A 25,624-nucleotide genomic window follows, 5' to 3' on the forward strand; every position below is an offset into this window, starting at 1 on the left:
TGTGAAAACGCATAGCCAAGACTAAAAGGTGTGATTCCATCACAGCTACAAAGCAGACCCCAGTCACCAGTGATTTGTTTCAGACCATTTTTTAACCACCTACACTAAGAACAGTATCACTTCACTGAGCTCAGACACACTCACCAACAGCTCTCCACCTCTGCAAGCGCGGGCTTATCTTCTACACGCCGAAGAGGGAAGTAGTACTAGACAGCCTCCTTCTTGACTTTGGAGCAGGTCTTCACACATTAAATAGAAGATAGCACTAAAGCAGCAGTACCTAGAGCAGAGAAGCTGCAAACAGGGGCAACATGTAAATCCCCAGTTTTCAGCTTCACAGCACACTTCAGGCTGCTGCGCTACCTACCAGTGACTCTTTCTACTCTTAGGTCGCGTGAGATAGCGCGAACTAGGGAGACTTATACTGACCTGTAAATAGCTATGTGAGCCCCTAAATGTACTGCTTATAAGGTATGTATTACACACAAACCCACGCTCTGTTGTAAAGAATAATTTTTCAAAATCAGGAATAACCTATAAGTAAAAGTCTAGAAGTTGTGGCGATCGAAGCCGAAACATTTTAGTTTTATGGAGAGTCGGAGCTTTTTCACGCAGACTTTCCACAGATGCTTGTTCCTAAATCCCTTTCTAGAGAAGATGACCTGATTAAAACTCCTCCATATTCAGCATTAGCATAACCAGTGCAGCTTAAAATTCAAACCGTGCTCTTCTCACCTCCGCCCAACTCACAACATGCTGTGAAGTGTCTTAATTAACCTTCAAATATTCTCTCCAATCTAGAAATACAGAAAAAAAGGGACTAATAACCATGTTGGATTCCTTAGCATCATACTTCCCACTTGTGGCTATGTAACACGTACACATTTTGGCAAGCCTGGGGTAGTCCTTAAGTTCCCAAATCAAGCGTTTTGGGCTATTCCTCTTCTAAAGAGGTCTTCTAAAGAAGTCCTCCTCTTCTAAAGAGCTCACAGGCAACTTGGATTTCATCGCTTCAGGTCACTCTGGTGCCAGCCTGAGCTGACTTCATCTCCTCCTCTCCTCCCAGCCCCCCCAATACACCACTCGAGGCAAGCAGAATCCTCCTTGACCTCGTACCTCCCGGCTCCCCAGCCCACGAGCAGCACTTGGCCCGTCCGTTTGGTGTGAATGCTTCTGAAAATCCAGTTGCTGAGGCAAGAGCTGCATCACCTGCTGCAGCAACGGCTCGTCCGGCCGTTGGCTTCTGATGGACTCTTCGTTCAGGCAAAGAGGCTGGCCAGTTCGGTACGCAGACGGTCGTTCTGGAACGTCAACTTTCTACAATCAGATGAAATATTATTCAAAGCCAGCTAAACAATTATGCCTTTCTGTGAACTCCAGTTAAGGCTGTTTTTCTAGTTCCCAACCTGCTTTCTTTTGTATCATTAACCAGCGTCACTTTTACTTTCTTCGAACGTGCACTTAGAGGCAGGACATCATGTTCGCTGCTGCTGCTACAGCAAAAGGCACACAGAAAGCCCAGGAAAAAATCAATACTAGTGAAGTGTTGCCTGGAAGACACAGCAGTGAACAGCTTTGGTGCCAGTCATCTTATCTCTCCTTAAGTGAAGGATGAGGAATTACGTAGGACTGTTAAAACAGGTGGAATTGATTCTACTTTCATCCTTGCTTTCAATTATTTAATAACCCGCTGCCACTCTCCCTGAACAGAGAATAAATAGAGACCTTGTTTTAAGACAAATGTCAAAACTTTACTTTCAGTTACCAAAAAGCATCTACAAATGCTTCCTCTGAGCCCATTCCGAAAAAAGCTAAACCACCTCCACTTTTTTTGAAGGGACAGGTCAAGACAAAAGACCGCAAAAGATCTCTGGAAACTCACTCCTTCCAAAACCTACAGAAATACCTAACAGGGAACCGAGAAGACACTGGAATCATGCCGCCTTCCCCTTGCACACGGGGGAGGCAAACCCACCCTTTCCAAAGACACCAGAGACGGAGCGTTTCCCTCCGCTCCATGGCCGGGGCCCCAGACCCCCCCGAGGCCAGGAGGCTGGTTTGCAGCATGAAGTGTTTCTCCATAAAAGTTCTCCACTCACGTAGGAGAAAGCCGCTGACGAGAGCAGTAAGCCTATCGCAGCTTACCAGGCAGGTGGGGAAAAAAAAAAACTGATCTTGCGCAGATTTGGAAAGAGCCTTTTCCCACAAGATGAGTTCTCTGCTACCAACCAAGAAAATCTCACTTCTGTCTCTGCATATGAAGGGATTGCTGGTCCCAAAACCCACGTAACAGTTGTGACTGGGCAATCCTCTAAGACACCAAAAAGGCACGTGCTCTCCTAGGCTCTGAGCATTTGCTGAATAGAGTAATGCTTGACAAAGTAAGGTTGACCCCTTTGAGATGCCAGCAGGTGCTGAGGGCTTTCGGTTCTGATTAAGATTAGCCACAGCGGAGCAAGGGCTCAGCAATTCGCTCAAAACATTTTAACAGACGTTTATTACAATTTATGTGGACTTTTAAAAAATCTTACAAGATAAATGGAAAGGTAGTAAGCGCAGCTGTAAATGTAAAGCAAGGGAACCGATTTAATGCGATAAAGGAACCCTTATGCATTCACCAAATTTTTTCCTGTCCATTTCCCGTATTTTTTTCCCCAGATCCCAACAGCTGTTTCACAAGCAGTCTTAGTCTCGAATCTCTGATTTTCTTACTGCCACTGTCCACCTACTGCACTGCCGGTGTACCACCCAACTCCTTGTGCAGTACAAGGATGGAAACAATCCTACTTGAAACAGAATCCCTCAGCACCACTCTGGGAAGGCATTCAAATAATAAGATCCTTCCCCAGAAAAAGCTGTATTTGATGCAGCTGCTTAGGGATAAAACAACACATTCTTGCAAAAGATACAGACACAGGAGGGACAGTTTGACTGGGCAGAAGCCCAACAACACCTCAAAACCTGACAGTGTCGGTAACTTTAAGAGCAGTCTGCTGGAAACTATTCCCGTATTCATTCCAACCTTATTTCATTCTGCGAGGATCCATCTGCAGAAGGGACTCCCAAGAGGGAAATATCCTTTCAGCCTGCCAAGAAAAAAAGGGCAGGAATGCCAGCACCTTGTACACCACCATCCCCTAAAATCACTCCATCCAGAGCTCCACTGCCCAGGTGTTCTTCCAGAGGGAGCTGGAGATGAAGGAAAGCGACAGGCTGACTGCATATACCATTTCTATATATGTCCCATGAGAATTGTGCACTGTTTCCATCCCATCTACGTTCTGCGCTTTGTCGTGGACTGAAGGAATAAGCTCCAGAGAGGGAAGAGAAAACAGGAAAGTTCGGAGGCAGCATGCCCACAACGTAGGGTATTTCCAAGGCTATTTTACTTCAGGAGCTCACTTCTTCAGTCCAACGCCATCAGAAGAGCGGGACAAACCTCAGACAACCTTGGCTCTCAGGTCTCTGAATGAAGTTCTGGGTCAGGGAAAATAACTCAGAGGCCAACTGCTCCAAGGGACCAGAAATACAAAGCGACACAAACCCCAGAGGCCAAAATACCATTTGGACCTATTTTAGCTATCTACTAGACTTGATCATCAAAACTGCCAAAAAAGTGCCTTGTCAGTCATTTTTGTCGTTTGAGGATGACCGCTCCCAAACTAGCCTGTTGCGCCAAGGAATTAATTGACTCCGGTGGAATGAGGACGTCACAGGTAAGTTCCAAGCCAGCAGTTCCCAAAACACAGAGCCTGCACAAGGCCGCCATCAGGACGGTGTCACCTCTCCGTGCAGGGGTACTGAGTGACACGGGACTATTTCCAGTAAGGCACTGGAAGGCACACGTCTGCGAGCGTGCATGCATAGGTCCCTTGCCTATCCCCCCCCTTGGCTCCACCCTGAGTTGCACGAAAGCCATGAAGAGATCACCTTAGCTTTCCAGCTATCTCGTTCCTACAAGGAAAGCAGGGCGGGTGATGAAGAGGAACCTACTGAGGGACAACGTCAGCTTGGACTATGGTCTCCTACGGTTTCTACAACCACGTGTTGGAATGCTGATTTCATGGGGAGTGTGGCAGGACCTGAGGCAGGCTAGCAAGGCTGCTTCTGCTCTGGCGGAGCATTTCTTCTCTCTGGAAGCCTAAGGGACCTTCACTTGACGCCTCCTCAAAACACTTCTCATAAACAGGAATGGACGAGTCCCACCGCTCGTCTGAAACGCCTCCTCTGATACCCTAAGCCGAAGAGAGGCAGGAACAACCGCATGAAAAAAATGCAGCAGAAGCGGCGAAAGCCAAGTCACGCTCTGACTTGCTTCTGATCCACGAAAGAGCTAAAACCTGCAGGACGGATCCTAACGGCAGTGCCCTAGATGCCAGCAACAGGCTTCAGCAGCCAAAGGCTCCTGCTGCAGAGGGATCATTTGCCAGCTGCCTCCCCACGGCAGGGCAACGCGTCCCTCTAAGTCCTGCTCCCTGTCTTGGAACGTCAAAGAAGGTGGTATGGCGTCAGCAAGGCAAGACTACATGAGGATGCATCCTACAGTACTGTTCATCATTGCTTTTGCCATGGCGTGACTGCAAATTATTCCCGAGGAGGCTCAAAGGCTGTTTGGGATGCTAGAGCGAACCGCTGGTAAACCCCGAAAGCTTAAACGGAACTTCTTCCATTAAGAGGAAGCAGCTCAAATCTCAGACCAACATAATTCTTCAGCCACGTGCTACCTAATCACAAATGCCAGCAGAAGTTTATTTACTACACAGTGATGCTAACAGAATAAACGCTCGTGAAATGAATACTGAATTTCACTGTGTTGCTATTCATGAAGCAGATTATTTAAGAAAGGCAAGTGCCAGGATGAGGACACTCAATATCAGGGGCTTTTTGATGGGACACCAAAGCCAGCACGAGTAAAGCCAACTCCATCGCACCCACCGCTGCCTCTGACAGGGACTGTGAAGTGTTCAGCACCCGCTCCTGCTCCTCCAGGGCTCTGCAAAGCCTGGAAAAATCTGGACTCAAGAGCAGACTCAGTGGTATTCTGAGGGTGAAATGAAGGGATAATGTTTTCGTTGGATTATACAGAAATAGGGCAACTTATGTTTTTTTTTTCTTTTCCTCTGCAGAGCACCCATACCACAGAAACGCTAGTATAGGTGTGTTCTACATACAAGGGCAAAGGAGCAGCTTAGCAAAATTTATTTTCCGTTAAGATTAGCTCAAGAAGGGCTGTAAAACCGCAACTGTTCTGTAGGGACACGCTGTTGGAATATAAACTCAAACCTGTCCAAATCCACGCATGAGAGACGTTTATTTTCACATATTCATAGCCATAAACAAGCATCCCTTTCATAGCTTAACCACCTTCTCACCCCTGTGAGCTACTCCATCAGTGAAATGAAGAGTAAGCAAAGAAAGATGATAAGAACACAGTCATTCTGCTTTGTAAGACACAACACCTCCAGACAGGGATGCGTGGACTTAAAATATACTACTTTACACAGACTTCCTTTCCTTAAAATATGCCACATGAAAAAATACTTTTAAATAAACTAAAAAACTAATAAATGCTGTTTTCAAGTTTAACTGCTACACTACCCTTGAGGAGCAAAGGGTTTCTCTCTCTGTAAAAGATTCATACATGCACATATACACGCGTGTGCCCACACAGTCACCCCCAAACACGCAAGTGGGGAACCTGTAAGTGAGCAGGTACCACAGCTTTACTGGAATAGGGCGGGAGGACTGGGTGGGGAAGGGATTCAAGGGCAATTAAAGTACCAGAAAAAATTGCTCACTAGGCTTGGACTTTAAATACCTTCTTTTCTGATAAAGCAAGGGATGCGAAGTTCTCTCCTGCGACAGAGGTCCAGGAAACACATTTGTGGGGATGTAATGCTTGTCTTAAAATGTGCAAAATGTAACCAGCCCCAGGATCTTCCCAACAGGTACAGTGATGTTAATAAAACCAGGTGAGGACAGTCCTCTAGATTTAAGACAGATACATACATAACTATTATCTAGTAGGTTTACGCACATCTGTATTAATCTTGAATTAGTTAACACATGTGTTAATCTTGAATTTGTTTGTGCTGCTAAATGGACTATTCTGAAGGCAAATGCACACAGCATTAAGTGATGTGTTCAGACATATTTTGCCCGGCTAATACTGTGGAAAAATTCATCAATACATTAATCTTTGAATGGACGTGCTGTTAAGTAAGAAAAACCTGATTTCTCAATCAAAACTAACTACAAACACTATTAAAGCAGGTATCTTCTAAGTTGGCTGTTATTAAGCGAGCAGAAAAGGGTCGTTCCTCCCCCCCCCCCCCCTTTTTTTTTTTTCTTATCAAGCATCACTTGCACAACGGCAAAAATGAAGGAGGAGCTTAAAGCATTTAATGTTTGGACAGCTTGTATAGGAGACCATCGAGCCCCTTCAAAAAAAAAAAAACTTCAAAAAGTTTGCAGCGTCGCGTAACAGACACCTCGACTAAATCTAACATCCGTATGACAGCAGCGCGGCACAGAACCCTGGCTGGGGCCCTGGAGGAACCACGTAGGCTCCAGCAGCCCAGTGTTTTGTCAGGAATCACGAGCCCCGGTTTTAAGCACGGAATTACTGTAATCTAAGCGATGAGGGGGAAAACTGAGTTACTTCAAAGGTAGGCTTCAAATACCTCGCTGAGGTCTGCTTACATTCCCAGTTCTTGCCCTTTCTTTCTCCGCCTGAGAAATCACGCTTGGGGAAGGCTACCGGAGAGGAGGAGAAAAACAAATTCTCCAATTTGTCCATGATCCCTTTTCTCAGAAGGGGTTTTCTTGGTCCTGACTCATACCCCGAGGCCCCAGAGATCTGCAGCCCCTCTGGTGATGTTCCCCAGCAGTCCCCTCACTCTTTGCCGTGGCAGGAGCTGGTCTCCTTGTCCTATCATCTGTCGGACAGACAGGGACCAAGGCGCAGGGATGCGCGATGTACTTAATCTATTTTATTTATTTAACCGGATCAGGCCACCCCCCCAGTTTTTCCTTACCCGGTATTCTTCTCAGCACCCTTTGCAGAGGGAAGCAGCATGGGACAGGGCTGCTCCCATCCCTCTTCACGCGGGAGGAGAACGGCTCTCACAGGAGGGATTTCTTCAGGTCAGTGAAGTTTTGCTTTTGTGCTCCATTTTAAAAATACACGACATCTTTTCCCATTTGGAAAACCTATTACCCAAACTGATCGCATATTTCCGTGCTATGGAAGATATTTGTGCGTCTCCTTATATTTTGGCCCAATTTGGTCTACCTTAAGTCCACAGCGGTACTACTGTATATCTATTCAGTTTTTCCTATGACCACGCAATCCTTGGAAGAAAGGGAGAGTGAGCTGCAGCCCATAGGAAAATAATCATTTCAGAGGAGGACTTAGCAGTTCAATCAGCCTTGAAAATGTAAAGCATACAACCAAGTGGAAACTCTGAGCATAACCCTTTTTACTACTTCCTACTTTGTACATGAAGTAAAAAGCACGGAGGTTTCCCCCGTTTGCCATCCTTGAACAGGCAGCCAGAAGTTGATGTGAGCAAGGGGTTTCTAAAACTATCTGCTGAAGCGAAGAGAGTCTCTCTGTACCTCTAAAAAAGAGCCTTCTTTTCAACTGGGTTTAATCTTACTGCGGTCATGGGCTGAGGCTCCCTGGGGAAGAGGGCAGGAGGCAGAGAGGGGCAAGAGCTGAGCTGGGACTTGGAAAGCCTCAGATCTTCTCCCTGCTCTCATCATCTTCTGCAAGTGCTCTCCACGCGATTTACGCATCTACCTACAGTATCTGTCTTGCAGACACAAATTCTTTGGCACTGTACTGTGACAGACAAAGCTTCACAAAAATGAGTTTCGATGAGAGCTTTGGAGGAAAAGGGACGATTTACGGGGGAAAGGGCAATTTGTTCCAAGCGAGAATGGGAGAAATGCAAGGCAGGAGGACAGAAGGAGACGCAGGGGCTAAGAAGTGAGGCAGGTCTATCATTAGCCCAAATCCAGCCCCATTAGAAAAACTTACAAAAACAAACAAGAAGAAATAATGGAGCTCGAGCAACTGTCTGCATAAACTTGGACTATGCTACACTAAGTAAGGATAAATCACCTGCTTGTTTTGAGTAACAACTTCAAGGAGAAGCAAACTAGATATATAGAAGAATTTCTATGTTACATTATTTTACACTGTATTGACATTTTACTTCAAACACCATCACCTCCCTTCTCAATACTCCTTCCCTCAGTGTTTTATGCCAGAAGTCCTGAGTAAGCGACACGATGGCACTGCCTTTTTCCTTTCTTTGGCCTTTTTCCAAGTTTCTGGAGCTTCTGAACTTTGAGAAATCCTCTTTACTATGGATTACTACCTCTAAAAAGTCTGTTTTAGCCTCGAGGAAGTGCTTCATACCGGAGAGGTGACAGGGATGAAGTCCAAGCCCAGCCTGACAGTGACCAAAGACTGCTCGGTCAAACGGGGAGGACAGGCTGAGGTTACCAGATGGGGTCTGTCTATCCAAAGAGGCAGCTGCAACCTATCAAGCCCAGTTAATAAGTCAGCAGGACTGCCAAGTACAGCAAAATGCAAGCGGTAAGAACAGGCACGGCAGGTTAAGGGAGTTCACTGCAAGGATGTAATTACTGTGGGAAGCGCGCAATAGGGCAGGGTAGCATGAATATAAGAACGTTAAATCAGCCTAAGACACTGCTACCATCTGCACAGAGCAGCGCGCGGTCCGGACGCCGCTCTATCTCCCTAGCTGTTTATTCTGTTTTCCTGTGTTTCGCGCTCCCAGAAGATACTGGATTGCCAGATGTCCGCCAGAAGCACACAGCTTCCCAGGCTGGCCCCGCAGCCCCCAGCCTGGACTGGGAGAGACCTCCCGGGGCGAGGGGACGGTCCCATTTCGAGCCTCGATGCACATCCCATCCCCTCGGAGAGCACCCACACCTACGGCCGCCGCGGCTGCGCCCCGCGACGTGCTCACTGCCATCGCACCGAGAAGTCGCGATGCTCCGATCGTCTTCCCACTGCCGCCCCGCTCAACAGTGGGTCCCTAATAATATTCTTCTTTAGGACGCTGGAATTACCCTCATCGAGAGTTTCCCATGTGCTATAACCAGGCGCTCAGCAGCAGTTCAAGTGTTTGGCTCCGCAATGCTATTCTAATACACCGAGATAAAATATCACCAGCTCCTAGAAAGCTGTTTCTCCATTTAGTAACATCCCCCTGCCAGCTTGGGGGAAACGATGTTGAAACAATACATTAGTACCAACGCATGAACAAGAAATAAGCCTTAATACATCAGTCTTGATGAAACAGCGGTAATAAAAAAGCATTTGAAACAGATCAAAATGCCCTGAAACTGCCTAGGTCCTGGTATGCACTTAGCCACATGCCTGAACTTAAGCATACTTTTAAGGCTTTTCCTGAACCAAGGCTTAGGTCTTTGGGCAAGCATCTCTAGCCTGAGATACTCCAGCCTGTATCTCAAACATACTCACCAAAGGAAAGTAACTGTGCACATTTCTGTGCATCATTCTGCTCCGACACTTCAAATAACTCCGCAATCATTAATGAAAAGAATGCCCAAACCACCGAAGGTAGGAAACTCTCACCAGCTTCCTTTCACAAAGGGTGAAATGAAGACACAAAGTTGAAAGCTAACATTTAAGAAGTCCCTACTTTCAAGAGGTCTGTGCTAGGGGATTGTCAAGTCAGATATCAAAACCAAACTCTGAGGATATGCTAAAACTCCCAAAATACCGGCAGCTGCATATAAACTCGTGTGGAAGTATTGATCGTAAAGACACAGACGGGTTTCTTCATGTCTCGATATCCTTAGAAAAAAGGGATGACAATAAGCAAGTGAGGAATAATCCGTTACAAACGATAGATCTGAGCAAGCGTGGGTTTTTTGATTCTTGACAGTTGGTCTCTCTTCAAGGATTTCCCTGGTTTGACAGCTGAACGCTGAAAGGCAGGCAGGCTACTGAAGATCTTTCATTTGCAAACAGTTGAACTTCCAAATGAGCGTATGCAGCCCTGGCCTTGAAGGCCATGGCTTGCCAATAAACAAACCAAGTCACATTTTACTTGGTATCTGAAGTCAAAGATTAAAGATTCATCGTACTGGGTCTGGCCCTTTCATTTAAAACAAGAAAGGTTAACGCTCTAGAAGAAACGGAAGACAGTGTTCAGACTTGGCATTGCATATATGTGAATATAAACCAGATCACAACTCAAACAAGGAGGCACACGTCTATAAAAACATGTTCAAAGTCTAAGTACAACCTAACGGCATCGCACACCAAGAACTGTTTGGGTTTTGTTACAAAAGGGAGAAAGCTAATTGAGGAACTGAAGTAATTTTCTCTATAACGAACGGTACAGATCGATTTAACACTTTTGCTTTGCTATTTCTAAACGCTAACTTTGCTGTGTCCTGTTTATTTACAATCTGAAACATTTGCAATGTTTTTTTGAGGCTGGTCATTTTCTGCATCTTCCACAGCAGACACAGCACTGCACCAGGCAAAAGCAACCTGTGAGAAGTGCCGCCTGCCAAATATGCTTTGAACCTGGTTCCACCTCCTTGAACGTCCTGCAGTTATTTTCCCAGTTCTCTAAACCACATGCTCCTCTAGATGCATACCAATACTTTCTGAGCAACAAATTACAAGGTCAGATAAACTTCAGTAACTTTTGAATAGCTAAGCTGTTAAACCTCCTGTAGCATCTTGGCTCTTAGAACGGGAAGCCTTACCACACGGGCCAGACACAAAAATACTGTCCAGCGTATGCTCACCTGGGAGTAGATTAACTACCTTGCTTAGGAATCTAGAATAGATTAAACGTATCATTTAGTGCAGACACACAAAACGCATTCCCACAGTTATCCAGAAGAGAGGGCACCATTAACACAATCTGACATGCTACATCAGATATATTAAATTAAGTTCCTCATGACTGTTTTGAGTGACCTGACCTTTATATGGAGAACTAAAGGGAAGACGCTACTCAGATATAAATCGGGAAGTGGCTGGGCAACTCATGCAGGAAGGCTTGTCATAACCTTTAATAGTACTTACTCCCCTGAGTAGGTCTGAGCCTAACGAGACGGACAGCAGAAGAGTACCGAGGTGAGATGTTACTGTACAGGCACCAAAAGGAAGGAAAAGCAGGAAGGAGGCAGAATGAGACACAAGAATTTAAGCACTACGAACACGCGAGGGGAGCGCACGTACCCCGCGAGCGCTGCGTGGGTCAGCGGAGCCGTCTGCCCGGCCTCGTCGTGCCCACACGACCGTACGTCCCCCCACCGTTACAACATATTCGGCCTCTTGAACGATTACTGCACCAAAGCCAAATAAAGAAAAGGCAAGGGATCAATCGGTGGACTTAAATCTAGGCTGCTGCCCGTGAAACTTCACTTTTACCATCTGCAGTTCAAAGTTATGAAGAGTTTTTCTCCTTTCACCCTCCTCTGGTAGGAGATCATAGGCTTCATTTTCTCAAGCCCACAGAGCCCAAGGATGCCGTTACTTTCAGCTGATGAACGTCAGCGTGACACTAGGATAAACTCCTAGAAAAAGCATCAGGTTTTTCATCAGCACTCTTCCCTTCCCAACGCCGGATCAACGTTTCGGCACTACGACAGCACCGTCCGAGCTTGAAAAGCCTGCTGTCGCAGAGCAAGCTTTAGTAACACGAGCACAGGGAGTAGAGAAACGCAGCAGTAACTAGAGGAGGTACCAGTGATCAATTACCAGAAGGCCAAATTCTGCGAGGCACTACAAACCACACGATCCTCCTCAAGTAAGACGAGGCAGGACTTCTCCACATGCTCTCTGACCTCCAGAAGGATGATTTTGCTTGATGACTGTAACTTACTTGCAAGTTTTGCTGGAACTCTGGCAAGTATTTGATAAATTCTCTAAATATTGTGACAATAACTACTGCTCTTTTGACCAAAACAACAGCAGAAATATACAACAGAAACCTGCGGGAGCACCAGCTTTCTGCAACACAGTAATAAAAACAACAGGCAACTTCTACATGACTAATTAAGTGTTCCTTTGCTATGAGAAGTGCATGCACATGCATGTGATTTTTTAAATAAACAGGGTGATTTTCAAGGGATATTAAGCAGATGTGAAGATAGGAATTTGCAAAACTGATGGCATGCAGATGATTTTTACTGCAAAAGTAGATACGTAAACTACTTCAAAACAAAAGTGTTAAAATAATTTAGGTTTTTAAATGTAAGTTTAGATGCAGGCAGAGCCCATGGGCAAAATCTTGCTCTACTAGTGCAAATACCAATTATTCCACATACTTACAATCAGGCAATCAAAATTTAGCACCCTTATGTTCCTCATAACCATACATCCAGTGCTGAGAGCAAACACTAAACAATATGTAATTCAGCAATGTCTATCAAGTATGCATTAGCACAACACAGAATTTTGCCCTGCTGTCAGCAGGTGTCTTATGAGTCACGATTAAAAACCTCCCTATGCACAAAATATAATTTGCGAGGTCTTTTGCTAACTTGTGGCGAACCAAGTGTTCTTTTTGTGTTAGTTATGGCATCAAACTCTTTTTATAAGCTATACATTGAGTCAATTGCTACCACGGTGATTCCCTTCACTTTCTCCCAGAAGGTAAGAACCTAGCTGGCTACACTGGAGAGCGTCTAAATTCCTTTGAAGTCGAAAATAAATCTTTCCAACAGACACATGGCCCTAGAATTTCTCACTCTTGTTCCAGTTTCTGTTAAGCCATATTATCTCACCCTTCACATCTTTAGGATACACCGAGGATCAAATATTCTAGCTTGGTCGAGAGACGCATAGAACAGCAACAGAGAAGCCAGAAATGCTAACTTCGAGTTACTTCTGCTAACCTTGGAGCTGGCAGGAGGGAAAAAAAAAAAAAAAAAAAAAAAAAAAAAAAATCTGAAATCCCATCAATCTTCAGGATTATTTATTTATTTCACACTCCCTTGTTCAGAGCTCCAAAAGACCGTTACAACAGCTAGGTGAAGCAAGCAAGCAAAAGCGCTCAGAAAGATGGTTTTCAACACGCGAGCCGCTCTCACGTTTGCTGCGCGACGCAGGGAGGAGCGAAGCCACGGCAGCGGCTCTCCGCCAGCCCGGGCGTCCCCGGGCAGCCACGTAAAGCGCAGCAGGCAGCAGCCACAGCGGCATTACGGTCGGGTCCGGGCAAGACGGGCGCGAAAGCGGCAGGGGACGGAGTCGTGACCGCTTCACATCACGTCTGTGCTCCCACGCCGGTTTCCAACCCTGCCACGCCGCGGGTGGTTCAGGGGCTTGAAGAAGCCTCTCAAAGACTGCACGAGACAGGTTGGATTGAGATGAACGAGGACAACAGTGACTCAGGAGCATTGACCCACTCCCCTCCTCAAACCAAAAGCACATGTTCTCCTAGTCCAGTCCCTAAAACCATGGAAAGCACACGAAGGGCGTCTCCTGGGTGCTATGGGAAAAGAGCGGCAATAAGCCACACAACCGAGCAATCTCCTGTTCTTTACTTAGGACCCCTTCGGTATCTGCTGTCTTCTGATACGTGTGGAGGGTTGCAAAGACAGCAACTACTTCATTTCAGTTAACTGAAAACACAACACGAGCAGCTTGTCAGCCACATGGCAATCTCTTCTGAAGCTGCTGTACTCCTTAATCTAATTCCATTTAATCCAACTTATTGTCTTAATGTGCTGTCTCACTTAACACAAGAACTTCATTCAGGATTACTGCTAAAATACTGCTCTCAACCCGAGGGTCTCATTCATTGCAAGAACTACACCTGAAGCTATCTCTGTCCAGGCAGGTATCTGCACAGCCTTTGTAAACACAGCACACCGCCAAACGATTCTCCTAAAAAAAAAAAAACCAAACCAAACAAAACACACCAAACTGACATTAGTCGACCACCTCAGATGTAAACACCACCAGTATTGCCTTTCTTTAAGTAAGGAAAGTCAAGGAGTTTTGGCTGTGCACAGCCCTAAGCTCTGAATCAGGAGTCTGAGACATTTATGAAATTACCCATAGAGTGACTGAGACACACTACAGAGGTGGGGAGGTTCGCTAGCCAGCACTTATCGCAAAATGGAATCAAAACCATTAACGTGGGGCACATGACGGGGAGAGGGAAGCCTATTTCCAAAAAGGGATACTTGCTGCAGACTTGTTCGTATGATTCCCCTCCTGAATAGCAGCAGAGTAACCACTACATTAATCTTCCTGGATGCTGCAGTCGCGTTCCACCACTGCTCCTGCTACTTAAAGAGTACAAGGTAAGTATTGTTAGCTTTCTTTACCGCATGATTGAATTAACAAATGGTATGTGTACTCAATATATACCCAGTCTTTCAATATGGGATCTGTGTACCAAACCAGTCATTGCGCATCTGCTAAAGCTACAATGAAATACCACGCGTTTTCAACTAACGCAGCAATCAGGCCAGCGCAGTTTTGAGAACAAACTGTTTACAGATGTGAACCACTCAATTCTCATACGATACCTTCTGATGAAACAAAGCTGCATGTAAGAAAACAAAAAGCGTGCTTATTTTATAAATACATCCTTTAAAGCTTAAATCTGTTGCTATTCTTAGACTGCAGGGCAGCCCCCAGTTTTGCTACCCGAGAAGTACGCAGTGACGATTTGGACGCCAAATTCTACATTCGCTCACCAAAGGGTCGTGTTTTAACTCTTAAAAGAACTTCATTATTAATTTTCCCATTTGTAACACCTCATGAAAGTAAAAAGGAAAACAAAACAAAAAAAATGCAGGTTTGCTTTCTCTCTCTCACACCAGTGACATTAAGGACTTTGCTTATCAAACTCAAGAGAAATTATCCCAGCATAAAGCAGTAGGACTGTAGACATCAATCAATACGTACTGAGAGATTTTTAAGGGATTTAAGAAATTAAGTTCTTTAAATGATATCACTAGCAAAGCGTAGTTAAAAGCAACAAAAGCTGTGTACAAAGTGGTCAAATACCAGACATGAATGCCATTAAACAAGCCTTACCAGACCATCACAATTGCTAATGGCAACAGAAGCTCCGGGGATGTCAGTTATGTCTCCCACATAGGCGCAGCTGGTCCACAGGGGCTCTTTCTTCCATAATCTCTCCGTAGCAGTTCTAGTCTGACTCGTGTTACCAGCATCGTTTCCAGTTTCCACAGAGTCTTCGTACCACTCCACTATGGCCTCGGGAGCCACTAAACGAGTGTTGGGTTTCAGCCGGAGATGGAATTCCCTTCCAAACGCGGTGACATTAAAATACAGCTGTTTGGGGCTCTGCGATACCTCCCGCGTTGATCTTCTTTGGTGACTTGCGGAGAGGATATTGGAGATGTAGCTTCCGTCCGCATTGGTACTAATTGGAATCACTAACCCATACGGTCTCGGTCTGCTTTTTCGTAATTCTGCCAAAAGAAATACCCAAAACCAAACTAAAATTAGAACAAGAGCACGGAACGAGCCTGCAGACTGAAGACCAGACGTGCGGCTACGGCAGCGCACGTCGCCAGGACAAACGCTAGATGCAAGGACGCAACCGGCCATCGCCCCGACTGTTACGCCCTACGACGCAGCTCAGTTTCGGAGCAACACACCGCAACTACGGTGTGGTCAGGCCTAATGGCAAACGCCGTGCCTGCGGAACCCTTCCGCCTCACATCTCCCCTTCCAAGATTCCCAATTTAGGGTTCCCATTAGAGCTGCTCTGAATCAGTCCACCGACAAGTTTGGCCGAAGAATGATGAAAACCTGCATAGTTTTTAGAAGGGCAGGGGACAGTGCCACTTACCACACCAGGGTACATTAATTATCTGCTAGATAGCTAGTCTGGAGATAAGCATGCCAATCTAATGTAGGCAAACGTAAGGTATGTGTCACTGCTCTCTTTTAGCCTAAATGCTCAGGCTTATAAATCTTCACTTGGTTACCCTACAGCAAGGCCTTTAACACTCTTAACACGATCACTTGTTGTTATAAAAATGCTTTGTACTACTTGTACGCAGACACTGGGAGGACATGCAAGAAAGAAGAAGAAAAGCGTCTGACACATCATCAGATGTGTTAAGCAAGGTACAGCAAACGGGGGATAACGCGAGAGGAAGGTCACGTCAACTTCAGGGAAAGATACGGGTCACGCCGAGGTGGACAAACACAAGAAGCTGTGCCCAGCTATGCACCTCAAGTAAACACACACCACAGATGCCGGGATACACAGTAAGCGCATGCAAAACGCCCTCCACATGCTGAAGTTTTCAAGAAGCAGGCCTTCCATGACTTTATTTTCATAAAACTTACAGAGAAAACCCTGAAATATTCATTTACAATTACCTGGGGAGTTTCCTGGAGTTTCGGTTTGCGTAATAGCCACAGAAGAGGCAGCAACCCTTTTGAATTCTCTTGTAAGAAATGCCACCCAACTCCTTCATACACCTTAAACAGAACTGCTTGCTCCTGTGTCAAGACCGCCATTAAGATTTTGAGAATGAAGTGCCGTGCTTGGTTATAACTGCTATTTGCACACATATTTCTGCAGTCTTAGAAAACTGAAGTAGGGAAAAGAATCCAGTGGATATCACATACTGCTGATAAATTAATTGATGTCAGCAGTGGTATAAGCAGTAACTTTTCTCTCTACAGATCTCCTCTAACAAATCCCCTTACCCAGCAACTTGCTATTGCCCCTCCTCTTCGCGTAACTTGGGTAACAGAGTTCAAAAACAACAGAGAAGCTAATTAAAAAAAAAAATCAACACAGAACTTTGCAAATTCCTACCTTTACTGCAATACATAGAAGCTGTAACAACAGCAAAACCGCACTCTGTTGACAGCACTGAAGAAATCCTCAGGTAATACTACAGGAGCTGACTGGCACCACCCTCAGTGAGGACAATGCGTCCCAAACCCAAGGTGTGCTCCCAAGGAGAAGTCACTGCTGTAACACCTCGAATCGGTGTCAGAGCATCCCCGGATACCTGAACGGCGTGGCCAGACAATTACTAGCAGAAGTTACCCCAAGGCTAACCTGCTTCAGCAGAAGCATTGGCCAAGCAAGCAAAGCCATGGTAGAGAAAAGGTAACAGCAACGAAAGCCCCATTTGCCTATCATTTTTCTGTGGTTCCCACCAGTCAACTCGGGATTCCTGTCCAATTAGCAGCAACGTTAGCTGACTGGAAACCTTCCAATTGGGTTCTGAATTTGCCTAAGTGAATACAATACTCCCCCCCGTCCCCCAGAAAAGCCTCTTTCTGCATAGTCCCTTACCTGTATCCTGAAAATAGCATTATCAGCCTAAGAGAATAATTCTTTCCCTCTCTTCTATTCTTAGGCACTGATGAGAAAAGGAAGAGAATCTTCTCTTCTGCTCAGAGAACGGTCTTCTCCCGCTATCGCCTATCACACCTCCAGCCCTGCATCAGGGGACACACACAGTTTCCCATTGCCTTAAAGTAATTTCGCACCACTGTAAAACGAGTCCATCAAATGAGTTTATCTCGTCTGAGAGATCTTTGTGACCTGGAAGTAATCAGGATATTTGCTGTACAGTTTTCATCCTGTAAAATGAGAAGGAAAAACATTCCCAGGCCAGGTCAAGCTGTGGGCCAAAGTGCTGCCAAGAACTGGACCAAAGCCTAAGTCTTATTGGCTGTGTATTCGGCCGCGTAAGAGTTAAAAAGACACTTAGCACAGAAATAATTATTCCCTAGCTCTTCTCTTCCTGAGAGAACTGGCTAAAGCAATATTAGAGTGATACTACTGACACTTTTCATTTAAAAACTCCACGATTGCGTAGCTCAGATGCTGCCACTAAGTGCCACTGAGAAATCCTCAAATAAATATACTTAATTAAATGAGCTAAATTTACCCACTCCCAGTGTGAATCACACTTGAACTGAGAATTAATAGAGAAAAGCTCCATAGCTAGCTCTTCTCTCCTGGTAGCAGCGGCTGCTTATTTTAAGAGACTCACGCACTCAACGAATAACTTCAGTAGGAAAATGTTGCTAACAGCTTCATATAACTGGTTTTTCTCCCATTTTCGTTTATGCCAGTTACTGAGGGATTTGACAGAAAAACAAGGTATGGTACTAGTAGGATGTACACGGACATTTAAATTTTTGCACTGTAAGTATCTTGCCATAACACACAAATACTATATCCCAGGCAAGTGAAAAGGTCCTCATCATTTTCAAGTCCATTGTTCTGAAAACATACCCCACGTCCTACAGCTAGCAGTCACAGTGTGTTTTTCAGTAGCAGCCACCTGAACGTGTTTTGCCATACACCTGCAAGATCAAGTTCTAAAACTGGTAACCTAATTAGGACATTATCCTTCAGATAATTCCCATTTAAAACACTGGGAATTCTGAGTCAGGATTGCCAATCTCTCTCTTTAGAGAAGGGACCAAATTAAAACTCTAAACTCATTTTTATTAATTAGACACCAGGCCATGAACAGGAGACAGAGCTGCTGGGTTGTATATCCTAACTGGGTCAAAGTAAAAATCTAGATCCTCACATTCTCCGCACACTTCAGCGATGAGATTTCATTCACGGACTGACATTCCTCCTTTTACCTCGCCGAGATTCTTCGTGGCTTTTTATTTTTTTGAAGTGGGACGTTCAATGCCAGAGACCACAGTCTGGTGATCAAATTCTGTGTTCACCGCACAACTGAGAAATTGCTTTGCACATCTTGCAGCAGTATTGCCAGATTTCTACTTGCGGGGACAAAAAAAAACGTTATTTTGCTAATAACAAGAACAGCCAGCTAGCCACAAGAAGGTAGGAACAAAGGGTGGAAAATAAGAACTGTCAAGTTTTTGAGTCAGCAAAAGCCTTCTCCAGAGTCTCTAAATGCTGAGCTAGAAGAGGAAATGCCTTTTGTTCAAAGGCAATTAAAATTATATGTGACATGACTGAATACTCAAGACATCTAAACTCCTCCACTGACTTATATTACCTTTTTTCCATAGACTGTATGGTCTTAGGAAATGCTATTCCAGCTGTAGGTGTTCCCTTTCCTATGCTAAAATTTCAGAGTTGATCTGTTCTGCTAATTCAAAGCTTACAGTAATGATCAGAGAGGAAACACTGAGCAACAGAAAAAGCACTTCAATTTTTCTTCATTTTTTTTTACCTGGCTTTAAACTGCTGCTCCAGTTGCACAATGTTTAACTTGAAAGGAAGCACTTAAGAAAGAACATCCCATTCTTCCATTGTGTGCCAAAACATAATTAGCTAGAGAATGCCTCTGAAGAGGGCTGCCTGTACTTTTTTCCCTCAAATATACATGAAACTGAAGAACTAGCACCACTGCCTCGCAGTAGTTGTCTTTCTACTGTACAACAACTGTGGACAACGGAGGTTCAGAAGTCCTAAACTTTTTTTTTTTTTTTAATCACCTGGATTTGGAAGAGCATTATTTTTTTAAGCATAAGATTTTGTGAAATACATTGATCGAAGACTGTTCATGCGGTTGTCTACAGTAGAATTCCAAATGCATAAACACCCACTTAAGAAAGAAGATTTCAAAAGCCCAGTCTAAACTGAAATCAGTGGAAAAGGAGGAATTTCTGAAAGTTCAGACAAATTATTTCTATGTCCAACCCAAGCTACCCAAGTTTGAAGACATTACTTCTTCTTCTTCTTTTAAAAAGTACTTAAACCTCATTTAGTGTTCATTATTCTGATTATTCTTTTGCTCACGCTACACGTAAATAAACTGTGATAATAGAACTCTCCTTTTTCCAGCCTTCTGCGTTGCAGCCAGAGGACCAACTTCTGTGAACAAATTAATTTTTTGATCACAGGAGCTCCTTTGCCTATCGCTGTGACCTGTGAAATGACCTCCACAGAGTGAAAGTCTTGGCAGCATCATTTTTTTCCCCAAACATTTTCTGAGCCATGGCAATGAGATGTAGATTATTTACTACGTGCAGGAACGACGCCTGCCTCTTTATTTTGCTAGCAAATTTTTCAATTAGGAATAGCAATGTGGAAACCTATTAAAATGATACCAAAAGCACAACTGTTTTGGCAGAGACGATGCTGGGTACTGTGCAAGGAAATAAATGTGCGGGAACCCCCGATAACATCCCGTCCACGCTGCCCCCGCATCGGGCCGTATGCTGGGTCCCAGGCTGTCCCATACTGACACGATGGGATGACCAACGAGCTACTGTCAGCTTCCAGAGCTCCCTCATCTCTCTTGGAGGATGCATCTGAATGTGGCTTCTAGGGTCAGGAAGCTCAGCTACCTCGGCAAAAGGACTGGATCGAACCTAACACCTCCAGAGCATCACTGTGCCTGCATCTTCTGGATGGAATTCACAAGCTATGATGCAATCAGATTGCTGGATGGCAGACATCCAGCTTTGCAGTGGAAGTACTGGAGAAAAAAATAATTAAAATTACCTGCTGCTGCAGGAATTAAGAGGACAGCATTTCAACCAAAAGGCTGTCCCACTTTCCGAGAGATCACCCTTCCGTCCCACAGATAACCACAATGGGATGAGCACAGAGCTGTTCCTGTCACTTAGCGAAGCGCTGCTTACTAACAAGAAAGGGTGGTGCAGTGACAAACAGACGACCCCAGCAGGGGTTTCGTCCCCACTGTTCTCTGCCTTCCTTGTTGGCTGGTGGTTTCCAGAAACGAAGAAGCGGCTTTAGTCCCCCTCTTCCAACTATCTTTATCACTTCAGAACTACCATTTGCTCTGTATTTGGCTGCCTTTAGGTGGCAGAAATTCCCAGAGAGAAAGATAAGATAGAAAAGGGGAATGGATTTCTTGAGGATTCCCCCACAACTTTGCACCTGAACAGGGATGAGGCTACGCACCATACTTCAGTGCTACACGTTCCTAGGTGGATGAATAAAAGCAAGGGATGGCAAGAAGAGAGGCTCACTCGTGGTACACCTCTCTACCGTCCTCATTCCTTGACTTCGCTGCCGACTTGTCCCTGGGATACAGACAGCCCAAGCAATTCTTTGTGGTATTTTCACAGCCTCTGCTGAGCTGCAGGTGAACGTGTTCTATCCAGGCTCGGGGCAGCCTGGCACTGTCGTTTTGCACGTTAGACATTCGCGTTTTCTTCCAGAAGTAGCACCGAGCAGCGATGGAGCTCTGCTGTGTGGGAAGCTGAGGCAGGAGAAGCGAAGATGTAGCGCCAGCCCGAGCGCCAGCACCTTCAGGCTTACTATTTCACGAGTGGCAACAGTACGATTTCCTCCTGAGAGTTTGCAGGCATTCGCAGTACATTACACATTAATGCAGTTAATTAAGCTTGGGTCACTACCCATCTCTGGAATACATTCTGTACTGATAGTTAAAAAAAATAAAATTCTATATGTTTTAATTTGTCCTAAGTAACTTTCCAGGCTACAAGAAAAGGTTAGCTACAGACAGCAGCCAGCCCCAGGCCAAACCAAAATACACAACACCGATGCGAAGCGACACTTAATAGGGACTTAAAAGTAGGACAGCCCATTTGGAGGCAATCCTAATGCAGGTTTTACTGTCGTCATTAGAACTCTAAACTGAGTAAGCCATACTTTTTGAATCAGAATTTACAGGATCAAACACTACTTTAAATGTTAACAGTTTAACAACATAAAGCGTAGGACAAATCCCAACGACTGTAAGTGTTAACTAGCTATTTGTGCTTTGAAAATACATATTTCCCCTCAACGAAACACCATCAATCCCTGAAAGCCAGAGCTACTCACAGACAGCCTGGTCTTGGTAAGCCACCAGGCTCTCGGTCCTGCTACCCTGAACCAAAACCCACCGAGATGCCGTGCTGAGAAGAGACGGGGGGGCCAGCAGCTCGCTCTCGCCGGGCACCAACCAACACCGAGTCCCACCCCAAGGGGGTCCCGCACTGCCCAACCGCACAACGGGACATTTGGGACCACGGACTCCCGGATCTGCGAGCGGACAGACCCGCCGGCCGACGTCCTCGTCAGCTCCCACCTGCCCCTTTCCCAGGTAGAGGGGGGCGAGATCACGTCGGCTGCAGAAGCTCCCGAGGTGCCCCGAGAGCCAGGCGGAGAGCCCGTCCCACACCGAGCACGCAGACTGGGCGCTGGGGGCTTGGCGCGGGGTGCCCGATTCACCCTCTGCCATGCCGTATCACCTCTCTCTCCTGCGGTTCCTGAGCGCCTCAAACGTTCCCGACTACAGCAATGCTGGGACCGTGGAAGAAAGGAAGAAGTTAAAGGACAAAAAGTTATTTTCCAGATCGAGGAATTTTGTCTGATGTCCCGCGTAATTGAAAAGACGCATTCCTGTATAGCTTATGGTTTCTGAAATTCAAATACAATCCATTTCTCATGGAAACGACTAGAAATAAAACACAGGATCGGCATACCACTGGAAAAAAAGTCTGTTTGCCAGTTAGGTTTAAATGTACCTAACTGCCTCAACTCCCATTATTCACTGATCACAGTGGAAATCAACCTAAGCCCAGAAGAATGCAGTGCCAGAGCTGAAATTGAGACAAGACCTCCGAAATTTAGAGAAATACTTGAAATTCTTGTCTGAACAAAAGCTCAGATCAAAACCTGAACCAAAACCTCAGAACTGGAGGTCTAACGGCAACTGGAAATAGAATTGCCTGGGGTCTGTTCCCAGCGCTACCGCTCCTCCCTGTAAAGCGCCAGAGCACACTCCGGTGTGCAGGCACTCGCGCTCAGTGGCAAACTGTTAAAAGGCTCATTTCACAACCAGGTAAGCTAAGGAGCGTGTAAGATGGCATACCCTTGCAGCTAACGCCCTGGGAGAGAGAACGCCAGCTTCCGCATCTTTCCACAACCTCTTCCATCCCATAGAGCACTAAATTATCCCTTAGTTTAAACGAATGCAGATCTTCTGAAACTAAACTCTGTGCGCATGCTCCTTGTTATGTGAAGCTTCCTGTCTTTAGAAAAGAGTCGGAGAGGACTGAGGTTCAATACGAAGTACCCCGTGGGCACTAAACAAGCACCTTCCACTTCAGTACCCTCCTTCATCACGGACGCCGACCTTGCTGCACTGCACTTTCCTACGTAAGCCTATCAGTTTACAACGCAACGGTGAACAACTATCGTTAGGCATGCAGCAAGCACACTGTGCCATCAACAGAATATGAAGAGGCCTCGGCATTAGACAAATTTTTTCCAGCTAAGAGAAAAGGTTGAAGACTTCCAACACAGAAGAAAAATGGTACAAAGACATACATGGTTTGCCCTAACCAAATGGAGTAGGCGTTTCCTCCTTGTTTCAGAAACGTAGAAATGAAGACAAAGCGTCTGACCCACACCCGATTTGCCGTGATGTTCAGAGGGCTGGTTTACGCTGCAATTTCTACCTTTTGCTGGTTTATATTTAAGAAGGGAAGCACAGATGTTATCAGGATACAAAAAGGCGTAACGAGAGGGCATGCAAATTCGAGTCATGCCACATCGCCGTGAAACTACAAATGCTCCTGGCCGGTAATGGCGTGGGGGTACCCGAGGGAACGCTTGCCTGCATACAGATCGCTCTTCCAGAAAATAAACTAGTGCGTTGCGCCTACTTCTTTGATTCCCGTGTCGATAGCAGCAGTAACAATTAAAAAGACTTACCTGTTTGGATCTGTTGTTCTCTACCAGCCTGCAGAAGAGAAAAGAAACACAAGCACAAAGTTGTTAGTGTAACGACTGTGCAAGGTGTGACAGCAGAGCGCTTCTAGAAGGCTGAAAAATCACTTGGGCCGTATTGCACCATTTTTTTACGTTTCTGCTTTTGGTTTCCCGGGACGGCGTTTCTCCCTTAACTGCATAAACAGCTGTTCCCGCCGACACGCTAACGGAGTCCATCGTTAAGCCCGGCGCGAAGAGAGCCGCTACCAAACCCCGATTCCGGCCGCCCCGTCCTAGATATCGCGACGCCGCGCCAAAAGAGCGACTCGGTCGGCCGAAGAGAGGCCGCGAAAGCCCCCCGGCTATCTGTCGAGCGGGGCGGCGACGAGACACGCGTGTCGGCGGGTCTCCTTCGCCTCCCCACCCGGGGACGGGCGAGCCCCGCCGCGCTTCCCGAGGGACGCCGCCGCCGCCGCCGCCGGGCAGCGCTCCGGGAGCCTGCGAAACGCCCGGAGAGGGGGGGAAGCCAAGCGCCGGGCAGCGCTGCCGGAGGACCCTCGGAGCCCAGCCGCAGCAGGGCCGGTCGGCCCCGGCCCCGAAAGCCCGTGGGACGGCGGGGCGGGGAGCGAGGGACGCGGGGGAGCGAGGGGCGCAGCTCCGGCGGCTTCCCGGGGCCGCTGGCAGAGGGACCCCGCGGGCAGGGCTGAGGCAGGGCTGAGGCAGGGACGGGAGCGGGGGGCCGCCTCCCCGCAGGCAGGGCGAGGAGGGGAAGGGAGGGGAGCGCAGGTCCGAAGCCCCCCCGCCGCCCCACTCACCTGCCGGCCGGCTGCAGCGCGGACCCCCAGGAGCGCGGCTGCCACTACCCACAGGGGCAGGAGCACCATCACGAGCCGGCCGCCCGGGGACCCCGCCGCCCAGCCGCACCGCGCTCCTCCCGCCGCCTCCTGCTTCCTCCTCCTCCTCCTCCTCCTCCGGCTCCCCGCCCCGGGGAGCGCGGGCAGCACACCCCGCTAGCACCGGCGCCCCGGGGCCGGCGGGCCGGGCCGGGCCGGGCTGGGCGGCGGTGGGGCCGGCGAGTCACCGCGCCGCCTCCTGTTGCTTCGCTGCGCCCTGCCTTGCGCCGCGCATCGCAACCTGCGCCGCTAATAAAGCCGCACCGCGGCCCCCCGGGCGCGGCTCCGCCTTCGGTACGGCCCGACACACCGACGTCAGGGGCCGGGGCCGCCGCCGCCACCCCCGGCACGGCACGGCGCGGCGCGGCCGCAGGCTGCCTGACCCGGCGGAGGAGGCAAGCTCCCGGCCCGGCAGCGAGGGCAGAAACGTGGGAAAACTTCGCGACTTGGCCGGCGCTGCGCCCGCAAGTCGTTTCGCCCCGGCTCCCCGCCTTCGCGTCCCTCCGAGCGAGCGAACGAACGAACGAACGAACGTCCCCCAGGGCAGACATCCGCCGTCGTGCCTCCGCCGGGACGCTCGCTCCCAGCAGAGCTCCCCAGCCTCCGCCGACGTCCCCAACTTTACGTATTTCGAGGCAGCGCAGCGAAAGCCTCGGCGTTCCCGAGACTCCCACCGGCCTGGAGTCCGGTCGCAAAGCGACTTCTCTTCCTCCACCACCCCCCCCACCCCGAGCCGGGAGCTCGGCACGCGACCAAATCTCCGCTGCGCAAAAGGCGACGTTGCCCAGCCTGGACAAAGACCAAAGCCCCCTCACGTAGGGCCTTCCGCTGACAAAAATCTTCAAGAACGCGCTCTGTACCTTCTTGGTCCTTCTTTGTATTTGCCTAGATGACGTTACGCGGTTGCGGTGATGCCAGGACAAGTCGGTAACGGATAGCACCGGGGGTATCCCCAAGGGGAAACAACAAGCTTTGCCAACACTTGTTAGGAACCAGAGATAAAACACTCCTACATCCTTGCACTTCAGCAGTATTCAAAGCGAGGGCTGAATT

The 25,624-nt window shown here is 47.2% G+C and overlaps 1 protein-coding gene across 4 annotated transcripts in view; it reads right to left on the reverse strand.

Annotated features, from left to right (window-relative positions):
- ADAMTS3 (ADAM metallopeptidase with thrombospondin type 1 motif 3) overlaps positions 1 to 24,806 on the reverse strand; it is a 128,276-nt gene extending 103,470 nt beyond the window's left edge. For 2 of the 4 annotated variants that reach the window (XM_030016096.2, XM_041122765.1), the window contains exons 1-3: positions 24,494 to 24,805; positions 23,682 to 23,709; positions 15,083 to 15,483 (exon numbers count right to left, since the gene is read on the reverse strand). In XM_030016096.2, the coding sequence (XP_029871956.1) occupies positions 15,083 to 15,483; positions 23,682 to 23,709; positions 24,494 to 24,562 (498 nt within the window). In that variant the 5' untranslated portion in view covers positions 24,563 to 24,805. Of the gene's footprint in view, positions 1 to 15,082; positions 15,484 to 23,681; positions 23,710 to 24,493 lie in introns of all 4 variants that reach the window. The other 2 variants (XM_041122759.1, XM_030016106.2) reach the window with 2 other exon arrangements.
- Between the last annotated feature and the right edge of the window lie 818 nt (positions 24,807 to 25,624).

Source organism: Aquila chrysaetos, chromosome 1 (assembly GCF_900496995.4).
Source record: "Aquila chrysaetos chrysaetos chromosome 1, bAquChr1.4, whole genome shotgun sequence".
NCBI classification, from domain to species: Eukaryota; Metazoa; Chordata; class Aves; order Accipitriformes; family Accipitridae; genus Aquila; species Aquila chrysaetos.